The sequence below is a fragment of the Muntiacus reevesi genome, chromosome 1, assembly GCF_963930625.1.
Source record: "Muntiacus reevesi chromosome 1, mMunRee1.1, whole genome shotgun sequence".
Lineage (NCBI taxonomy): Eukaryota > Metazoa > Chordata > Mammalia > Artiodactyla > Cervidae > Muntiacus > Muntiacus reevesi.
In genome coordinates, this window is record NC_089249.1 from 218,756,884 (window position 1) to 218,768,394 (window position 11,511).

Genomic DNA, 11,511 nt, shown 5'->3' on the forward strand with positions numbered 1-11,511 from the left:
CACCACCCTATATATCTCTTTATCTGGGTATTTATTTGTAATCTTTAATATTCTTTGGAATGAGTGAATAATTAATTTAGTGAGAAAAATGTTCTTGAATTCTGTAAGCCATTCTAACAAATTAATCAAACCTGAGGAGGGAGTCATGGAAACCTTCAATTTATAGCTGAGTTAATTAGAAGCACAGGTGACAAGCTAGACTTGTGATTAAGGCAATCTCAAGAACTGTAGCCCATCAGGCTTCTCTGTCCATGGACTTCTCCAGGCAAGAACACTGGAGTGGGTAGCCATTCTCTTCTCCAGGGGAGATTTCTGACCCAGGGATTGAACCTTGTTCTCCTGCATTGCAGGCAGATTCTTTACTATCTGAGCCACTGGGGAAGTCCCTATTTAGAAGCAGAGCTGACAAGCTAGACTTGTGATTGGGGTCTGAAGTCAGGTACAGTCTTGTGGGACTGAGTCTTTAAACTGGATATCTGATGCTATTTTCAGGTAAGTACTGTCAAATTCTAAGGTTATCCAACATGTGTCAGAGAACTGATGGTTGTGGGAAAACACCCACACAGAAATGCATCTCAGATCAGTTTCTGATGGAAGGAAGGGAAGTCATCCCATTGACTTCAATCCCTGTGGGAGGTGTGGCTTCATTTCCAGACTGTGCATGCTTGAATTAAGCATGTGAGGAGACCCTGAGGGAAAGTCTCGGAGTATACAAAGGGGCCTGAGGTGACTCAGATTCGGTTTGCTTGGGTGAGAGAGCATCAAAACCTGTGTTCAAAAGCTTGCTGCAAAAAGGGGCAAGAGTGACAGGAGTAATCATGGAGATTCAAAGATTCTAATGTATTGGGCAAAAAGATGCACAATACAAAAAAGTAGGTGGCTAGTTTCCAGGCTTCAACAGCATGTGAACCGTGAACTACCCAATGTTCAAGCTGGTTTTAGAAGACGCAGAGGAACCAGAGATCAAATTGCCAACATCTGCTGGATCATTGAAAAAGCAAGAGAGTTCCAGAAAAACATCTATTTCTGCTTTATTGACGATGCCAAAGCCTTTGACTGTGTGGATCACAATAAACTGTGGAAAATTCTTCAAGAGATGGGAATACTAGACCACCTGACTTGCCTCTTGAGAAATCTGTATGCACATCAGGAAGAACAGTTAGAACTGGACATGGAACAACAGACTGGTTCCAAATAAGGGAAGGAGTACATCAAGGCTGTATATTGTCATCCTGCTTATATAACTTCTATGCAGAGTACTTCATGTGAAATGCTGGGCTGGATGAAGCACAAGCTGTAATCAAGATTGCTGGGAGAAATATCAATAACCTCAGATATGCAGATGATACCAGCCTAATGGCAGAAAGTGAAGAACTAAAGAGCCTCTTGATGAAAGTGAAAGAGGAGAGTGAAAAAGTTGGCTTAAAACTCAACTTTCAAAAAATGAATATCATAAGCATCAGGTCCCATCACTTCATGGCAAGTAGATGGGGAAACAATGGAAACAGTGACAGACTTTACTTTTTGGGACTCCAAAGTCACTGCAGATGGTGACTGCAGCCATGAAATTAAAAGACACTTGCCCCTTGGAAGAAAAGCTATGACCAACCTAGACAGCATATTAAAAAGCAGAGACATTACTTTGTCAACAAAGGTCCATCTACTGAAAGCTATGGTTTTTCCAGTAGTCATGTATGGATGTGAGAGTTGGACTATAAAGAAGGCTGAGTGCTAAAGAATTAATGCTTTTGAACTGTGGTGTTGGAGAAGACTCTTGAGAATCCCTTGGACTGCAAGGAGATTCAACGAGTCAATCCTAAAGGGAATCAGTCCTGAATATTCATTGGAAGGACTGACGCTGAAGCTGAAACTCCAATAATTTGGCCATCTGATGCGAAGAACCAACTCATTTGAAAAGACCCTAATGCTGGGGAAGATTGAAGCGGGAAGAGAAGAGGGCGACAGAGGATGAGATGGTTGGGTGGCATCACTGACTTGACGTACATGAGTTTGAGTAAGCTCCGGGAGTTGGTGACGGACAGGGAAGCCTTGCGTGCTACAGCCCATGGGGTCGCAAAGAGTTGGACATGACTGAGTGACTGAACTGAGCTGAACTGAACTGGGTTTCCAATAGGTCACACAAACATCTTTCCCCCTTTCACTATGTCTTAAGGACTTATAATATAAATAGGATAAAAATTTACACTGTTTAGGAAGACCCTCCCTTACTATCCCTCAGGCTTCACTCCTTCAGGATGGCTCTGTTGGTGAGTTTGCATTACTTCTACTGGATGTGGGGTCAGAAATTGTGTAGAATCACTGGTGTCCTTTCAGTTCTTAACTTCATCATGAGCCACAAATCACACTTCAAATGAATTTCTTTAGGTTCTGAGAAGGATGTCTTCATTGTCAAACAACACCATGTTGAAACTGCCTCCCTCATTCTTTAGCCTATGTATTCTATTACTTTAGCACTTTGGCACTGCGTGTCAAGAGTTACAGATTTAAACTGCTGTGCTGTGCTAAGTGGCTCTGTCATGGCTGACTCTTTGTGACCTTATGGACTGTAGACCCCCAGGTTTATTCCGTCCATGGGATTCTCCAGGTAAGAATACTGCAGTGGGGTGCTGTGCCCTCTTCCAGGGGATCTTCCCGACCCAGGGATCAAACCAGTGTCTTCTGCATTGGCAGGTGGATTCTTTACCACTGCACCACCTGGGAAGCCCAGAAAAATGTTTCTTGTGCCCAAATAACTCATTAAGTTCCCTTAAGAAATTTCCTGTCCTGCAGTCCCAGATTAGTTATGGCTGTTCCTTATTGTAGTTCTCTTTCAGTCTAGAAACCTTGCAAGCAAGTAGAGATAAGAATGGTAAAATAAAATGACTGTTATTAATTTAAAGTTCCACTGGAGCCTTGTGATCTACTCTATGTGAGCGAACTGAAAAACAAAGTAAAGTTATGCTTCCCTTGAGTGCTAGGTAGTTGCAAGACCCTTTAATCTTGAACCCTCCTGCCTCACCTTTTCTCTAAACATAAAAGGAAATTGAATTCTACTCTAAGTTAAGATGGTTCTTTAGGAGATTGTTGTTTTTGTTCAGTCCCTAAGTCAAGTCCAATTCTTTGGGACCCTGTGGTCTGCAGCATGGCAGACTTCCCTGTCCTTCACTGTCTCCCAGTTTTTGCTCAGATTCATTTCCATTGAGTCAGTGATGCTATCTAACCATCTCATCCTCTACCACCCTCTTCTCTTTTTACCTTCAGTCTTTCCCAGCATCAGGGTCTTTTCCAATGAGCCAACTCTTTGCATCAGGTGATCAAAGTATTGGAGCTTCAGTGGCAGCATCAGTCCTTTCAATGAATATTCAGGGTTGATTTCCTTTAGAATGAAGGGGTTTGATCTCCGTGTTGTCCAAGGAAATCTCAAGAGTTTTCCCCAACACCAGTTCAAAAGCATCAGTTCTTCGGTGCTTAGTCTTCTTTATGGTCCTACTCTAACATCCATACATGACTACTGAAAAAACCATAGCCTAGACCTTTGTTTAAGCTCAGACCTTTGTCCACAAAGTGACGCCTTTGCTTTTTATACGCTCTCTAGGTTTGTCGTAGCTTTACTTCAAGAAACAAACACAGCATTGTAAGGCAACTATATCCCAATAAAAAAGTTTAAAAAAGAAATAAACTAAGTAATTAATAGTTGATAGTGTTGATAAGTTATCAGTCTCAATACTCTATGTACTTTTACTTTATCCAAGATCCAAATCTACCATTATCTGTTGGTATTATTCAAATGAGCAGTCTGAGAGTCAATTTGTGACATTTAGGGAGGTGTTGAATTCAAAAAGTGGGAGCAAAATTTCTAGAGACAGGGTTTTGGCCAAAAAAAAGTCCAGAAAAACCTTTCAAAATATTGCTGAAAGTAAATGAGTTTGTGGTACACCCACTTAATATGTTTGAAAGAAAAACATGCTATTTTTTTCTTTATGATCAAATATTTTTCTTTGATCAGAATTTTCCCATCTCAAAAATGTAAATATTATTAACTTTACAACATGATCTTGAGTTTTAAATCAACAAGTCCAGTGATTGCTCTTGAACTTAATTCACTTTTTTAAGTGCAACTTTGTGTGCTAGTTTTCATAACTTCCAGAAATCATTCTTGGACTTATGAATAGTACTCAGTGAATAAAAATATCTTTACATATCCTGTAGACAGAATATGTAGACTTGAATAGGGAAACTGATCTTCCTATAGTTACAGATGTATCTGTGCAGTATGTTATTGATGAAATCTCCAATTTCCTGAAAATTCAACTCAAAGTTCTACTTTTGAGGCATTTGCCTCTTTAGTTTCCTCCTCCTGAAAGTGCATGAATTGTATTTTGCTCACATCTTTTCTGACACCGAATGTGTGAGATTTTTTTCACAACAATAACCAATATTCTAACTCTCCAAACACCAACTGGGCACCCTATAATTCAATTTAACTCTGACAGTAACTATCTAAATCTAGTACCAGATCCTGCCAATTTAAGAACAAAGTCCTCCACAAGACCACCCCCAGTTTAGAAGGCAGTTGCAAGCTCCAGGTTGCCACCCATGTCTATGACCAACTAACTATAGAGTTGCCATAACCCCTTCTTTAGATTTAGTGATTTGCAAGAATGGCTCTCATAACTTAGGGAAACACTTTAGTGTACTAGTTTATTACAAATAATATAAAAGAAAAGATACATGGGATGAAGTTTGGAAAGGTCTTGAGAACAGGAACTTCTGTCTTGGTAGAGTTTAGGGCACCCTACCTTCTTGTCACATAGATGCAGTCACCAACTGGAAGTCTCCAAACACTGTTGTTTAAAGTTTTTGTGGAGGTTCATTGCATAGGCATGGTTCATTAAGTTATTGGCCATTAATGATTTAATTTCCAGTAACTCCTTCCCAGACTTTGGGCTGGGACTGAAAGTTATAAACTTCTAACCACAGGGTCAGTTCCCCTGGTATCCAGGCACCTCTGAAAGCTATCTAGAGACTCTTCTTTGAGTTAATTCATTGGCATAAACTTAGGTATGTTGAAATGTGCTTGTTATGAAAATAAAAGATACCTTCTCATCCATATCACTCAGAAAATTTCAAGGGTCCTAGAAGCTCAGTGCCAGAAGTCAGGACAAAAAAAAAAAAAATGTATATATTTCTTATTACATCACAAGAGACTATAGCCAAAATAGCATATATATCCATGGATACAAAGAATAGACTTACATCTCAGAATAAAATCTTGATAACTTTGTAATTATCTAACCTTTGTGAGGTCAATAATATCTACCTCACTTAGTCATTACAAATATTAGGGGAGAAAAAAGTAAAGGATTTCACACATATTAGACACCCTTAGTGACAGACATTGCTTTAAAACATTAACAAAATCATTTAACAATTAGCATATGTAGCTACATAAACAATTTACAATATCATAAGTAGCATGAATATAACCCACACAAAGCTATACAAATAATTAGAAAAATATACTTATTAATAAAAAATAAAACAGAAAATAAGTTCTCTTTGCACTGGCCTGAAAAAAATATGTAAGTACATCCATTTGTTTGCCAGTTACCTTGAACTTAAGAAATAGTGTATAGAAATGATATCCCAAATATCCTGACACTCCAAATCAGTTTTGATTCCTTTAAATCTGCTTCCTCCTCACAAGTTTTTAAATATATGTATCCCTCCAAAACTACAGTTCTCTAATACAACGTGCCTAAGAGCCTTCTTCACAGTCTTGTTCCTTAGCGTGTAAATCAGGGGATTCAGCATTGGGGTGACCACAGTGTAGAAGAGGGCTACAAACTTACCATGCTCATGAGAGTTTCTCTTGGCAGGCTGGAGATACATGAAAATGATGCTCCCGTAAAACAGAGCCACCACTGCCACATGGGACGAGCAGGTATTGAATGCCTTTCTCCACCCTTCTGCTGACCTGATCTTCAACACAGCCCAGGCAATACGGCTGTATGAGACCAGGATGAGACCCAGAGGCAAGACAACAAAGATAAAGCTGGCCACGTACATCTCTACTTCATTGAAGCTGGTATCCACACAAGCCAGTTGCATAATGAGGGGCATCTCACAGGAAAAGGTGGTCAATGCAATTGTTCCCACGGAGAGGCAGGAGCATGGTGAGTGTGGAACCTACCATGCTGGTGGTCAGACCCCCAAGCCACGAGGCAAAAGCCAGGCTGCAGCAAAGCTTTGGATGCATGATGACAGTGTAGTGGAGTGGCCTGCAGATGGCAGCATAGCGATCGTAGGACATGGCAGCCAGAAGGACACATTCAGTTGCCCCCAACCAGTGGGAGATATAGAACTGGATCACACACCCTCCATAGCTGATGGTTTTCTGTGATCCCCAGAGATTGACCAGGAGCTGTGGGACGATGCTTGTGGTGAAGCTAATGTCCAGGAAGGAAAGGTTGACAAGAAAGAAGTACATAGGAGTGTGGAGATGCACATCCATGCAGGAGACCACAATGATGATGCCATTACCCAAGACAGACACCACATAAATCCCCAAGACAAAGATAAAAAGGATGGATTCTAGAGAGGGTCTTCCGGAGAAGCCCAGCAGTATAAAACCTTCTGGAAAACTTACATTGGCTATTTCCATTATACATACAGCTAAAGGTAAGGCAAACAGGTGGCCTTGCAGGTGAGTGGGAAGACACAGGGTGTGAGGTATAAAGGGATTATATAAGTGAGCAAACTTTAAATCTAGATGCATAGTCATTGCTCCTGAAATCATCCATTCAACTTCATTGTGGATAAGTTTGTATCATCTTCTTGAAGGTCAGTTTGGAATGTATGCTAAATGACATGGAAATATGCATAGCCTGTGGAAAAATGGACACATGAAAAGTTTTTGGAAATGAGCTGTTATTGAAATATTACTTACAGAAGCAATATCTGGAATCAACCTAAGTTTTTAGTGAGGAGTTATCACTGGGTATGGTATTTCATGGAATGAAACACTGCACAGGCATTAAAATTGAGCCTGTGCTGAAATTTGCTGAATGTTGTGTGGCAGCCTGGATGGGAGGGGAGCTTGGGGGTAATAGATACATTTGTATATGTGGCTCAGTCCCCATGCCGTCCACCTGAACATTGTCACTCAGTGATATTCCAGGATAAAGTCAAATGTTACAATGTTGAGCCTGTGCTCCTTTGCCACACAGTTAATAGCCACATGGAATCCATCTGGACATTTGTCTTCTCTCAAATCCCACAATAATTGGCAATGTTTCATTTTATTATTAAATGTATCCAGATTCTCATGGCTTCTTGCCACCTCTGTTGTTTCTACCCTGATCCTTGCTGTTATCATTTATCACCTGTACTCTTGATGTTATATCCTAAATTGTCTTCCTGCTTCCTTATTACTTCCCTTCAAGTTATTCTCAACATAGTAGTCCGAAGATTACATTAAAATGCAATGGTCATATTGCTCCCCTGCTGAACACCCCATCTTCATGGAGCAAAGCTTGCAGTGATTTTCCTCCAAGACAGCCACATGCTTACATTCCTTACCTCCTTCAGGTTGTTTCTCAAAAGTCATATTTTACTGAGGGCCTCCCTCACTGTGCTATTTAATAGTGAAAATTATAGCTTCCTCTCAGCTCCCTTCTCCCCCTTTCCTGTTTTATTTTTATTCATAATACTTATTACCATAGAACAAATATTCTATTCCAATTTATTATGTTTATTACCTACCTCAATCCGTTAGAGTAAACATTTCATGGAGTTATGGCTTTCTGTTACTTTATTTTTGGGTCCCCAGTGCTAACCCAGTGTTTGACACACAGAAGTCCCTTAATCAATTATCACTGAATGAGCAAACTGTGAAGCAGTTTTTAGAATGGTGTGTAGTCATGGTGGAGGCAGGACTGAAGCTAAATGAAGGTTATAGGTGATAACCTCACAAAAGTATTTCTAAGAATGAACACTTAAAGCTGTCAAAGTCATGCCCCAGTGACTCAGATTCTCTCTTCCTCTTATAAATGTTAAATAAACAACACAGGACCTATCAGGGACAGTGTGTGAAGTCAGAAGCTCCCTTAGAAGAAAACAGACAATCAGTCTGCGTCAGGTGTATCTGAAGAGTTCTGGGACTGTTCTTAACAAAAACATGAATTTTGTCTTTTCAGTCTTTTATTTATTTATTTATTTATTTTTTAAAAAATATTATTTTATTAGTTGGAGGCCAATCACTTCACAACATTTCAGTGGGTTTTGTCATACATTGACATGAATCAGCCATATAGTTACACGTATTCCCCATCCCGATCCCCCCTCCCACCTCCCTCTCCACCCGACTCCTCAGGGTCCTCCCAGTGCACCAGGCCTGAGCACTTGACTCATGCATCCCACCTGGGCTGGTGGTCTGTTTCACCATAGATAATATACATGCTGTTCTTTCAAAACATCCCACCCTCACGTTCTCCCCCAGAGTTCAAAAGTCTGTTCTGTACTTCTGTGTCTCTTTTTCTGTTTTGCATATAGGGTTATTGCTACCATCTATCTAAATTCCGTATATATGTGTTAGTATACTGTAATGTTCTTTATCTTTCTGGCTTACTTCACTCTGTATAATGGGCTCCAGTTTCATCCATCTCATTAGAACTGATTCAAATGAATTCTTTTTAACGGCTGAATAATATTCCATGGTGTATATGTACCACAGCTTCCTTATCCATTCATCTGCTGATGGGCATCTAGGCTGCTTCCATGTCCTGGCTATTATAAACAGTGCTGTGATGAATATTGGGGTGCACGTGTCTCTTTCAGATCTGGTTTCCTCAGTGTGTATGCCCAGAAGTGGTATTGCTGGGTCATATGGCAGTTCTATTTCCAGTTTTTTAAGAAATCTCCACACTGTTTTCCATAGTGGCTGTACTAGTTTGCATTCCCACCAACAGTGTAAGAGGGTTCCCTTTTCTCCACACCCTCTCAGCATTTATTGCTTGTAGACTTTTGAATAGCAGCCATCCTGACTGGCGTGTAATGGTACCTCATTGTGGTTTTGATTTTCATTTCTCTGATGATGAGTGATGTTGAGCATCTTTTCATGTGTTTGTTAGCCATCTGTATGTCTTCTTTGGAGAAATGTCTGTTTAGTTCTTTGGCCCATTTTTTGATTGGATCGTTTATTTTTCTGGAACTGAGCTTCAGGAGTTGCTTGTATATTTTTGAGATTAATCCTTTGTCTGTTTCCTCATTTGTTATTATTTTCTCCCAATCTGAGGGCTGTCTTTTCACCTTACTTATAGTTTCCTTTGTAGTGCAAAAGCTTTTAAGTTTCATTAGGTCCCATTTGTTTATTTTTGCTTTTATTTCCAATATTCTGGGAGGTGGGTCAGAGAAGACCTTGCTGTGATTTATGTCGGAGAGTGTTTTGCCTATGTTCTCCTCTAGGAGTTTTATAGTTTCTGGTCTTACATTTAGATCTTTAATCCATTTTGAGTTGATTTTGTGTATGGTGTTAGGAAGTGTTCTAGTTTCATTCTTTTACAAGTGGTTGACCAGTTTTCCCAGCACCACTTGTTAAAGAGATTGTCTTTTTTCCATTGTATATCCTTGCCTCCTTTGTCAAAGATAAGGTGTCCATAGGTTCGTGGATTTATCTCTGGGCTTTCTATTCTGTTCCATTGATCTATATTTCTGTCTTTGTGCCAGTACCATACTGTCTTGATGACTGTGGCTTTGCAGTAGAGTCTGAAGTCAGGCAGGTTGATTCCTCCAGTTCCATTCTTCTTTCTCAAGATTACTTTGGCTATTCGAGGTTTTTTGTATTTCCATACAAATTGTGAAATTATTTGTTCTAGTTCTGTGAAAAATACCGTTGGTAGCTTGATAGGGATTGCATTGAATCTATAGATTGCTTTGGGTAGAATAGCCATTTTGACAATATTGATTCTTCCAATCCATGAACACGGTATGTTTCTCCAACTGTTTGTGTCCTCTTTGATTTCTTTCATTAGTGTTTTATAGTTTTCTATGTATAGGTCTTTTGTTTCTTTAGGTAGATTTATTCCTAAGTATTTTATTCTTTTTGTTGCAATGGTGAATGGTATTGTTTCCTTAATTTCTCTTTCTGTTTTTTCATTGTTAGTGTATAGGAATGCAAGGGATTTCTGTGTGTTAATTTTGTATCCTGCAACTTTACTATATTCATTAATTAGCTCTAGTAATTTTCTGGTAGAATTTTTAGGGTTTTCTATGTAGAGGATCATGTCATCTGCAAACAGCGAGAGTTTCACTTCTTCTTTTCCTATCTGGATTCCTTTTATGTCTTTTTCTGCTCTGATTGCTGTGGCCAAAACTTCCAACACTATGTTGAATAGTAGTGGTGAGAGTGGGCATCCTTGTCTTGTTCCTGATTTCAGAGGAAATGCTTTCAATTTTTCACCATTGAGGGTGATGCTTGCTGTGGGTTTGTCATATATAGCTTTTATTATGTTGAGGTATGTTCCTTCTATTCCTGCTTTCTGGAGAGTTTTAATCATAAATGAGTGTTGAATTTTGTCAAAGGCTTTCTCTGCATCTATTGAGATAATCATATGGTTTTTATCTTTCAATTTGTTAATGTGGTGTATTACGTTGATTGATTTGTGGATATTAAAGAATCCTTGCATTCCTGGGATAAAGCCCACTTGGTCATGGTGTATGATTTTTTTAATAAGTTGTTGGATTCTGTTTGCTAGAATTTTGTTAAGGATTTTTGCATCTATGTTCATCAGTGATATTGGCCTGTAGTTTTCTTTTTTTGTGGCATCTTTGTCTGGTTTTGGAATTAGGGTGATGGTGGCCTCATAGAATGAGTTTGGAAGTTTACCTTCTTCTGCAATTTTCTGGAAGAGTTTGAGTAAGATAGGTGTTAGCTCTTCTCTAAATTTTTGGTAGAATTCAGCTGTGAAGCCATCTGGTCCTGGGCTTTTGTTTGCTGGAAGATTTCTGATTACAGTTTCGATTTCCTTGCTTGTGATGGCTCTGTTAAGATCTTCTATTTCTTCCTGGTTCAGTTTTGGAAAGTTATACTTTTCTAAGAATTTGTCCATTTCATCCAAGTTGTCCATTTTATTGGCATAGAGCTGCTGGTAGTAGTCTCTTATGATCCTTTGTATTTCAGTGTTGTCTGTTATGATCTCACCCTTTTCATTTCTTATTTTGTTAATTTGGTTCTTCTCTCTTTGTTTCTTAATGAGTCTTGCTAATGGTTTGTCAATTTTGTTTACTTTTTCAAAAAACCAGCTTTTAGCTTTGTTGATTTTTGCTATGGTCTCTTTAGTTTCTTTTGCATTTATTTCTGCCCTTATTTTTAAGATTTCTTTCCTTCTGCTAACCCTGGGGTTCTTCATTTCTTCCTTCTCTAATTGCTTTAGGTGTAGAGTTAGGTTATTTATTTGGCTTTTTTCTTGTTTCTTGATGTGCGCCTGTAATGCTATGAACCTTCCCCTTAGA

At 39.1% G+C, this 11,511-nt stretch overlaps 1 protein-coding gene across 1 annotated transcript; it reads right to left on the reverse strand.

The window, feature by feature from the left end:
• Nucleotides 1-5,700: 5,700 nt before the first annotated feature.
• On the reverse strand, nucleotides 5,701-6,664 carry LOC136157489 (olfactory receptor 2C3-like). The gene is given in 2 exon segments (XM_065919360.1): nucleotides 5,701-6,135; nucleotides 6,137-6,664. Coding segments are annotated over 2 exon segments (963 nt in total).
• Between the last annotated feature and the right edge of the window lie 4,847 nt (nucleotides 6,665-11,511).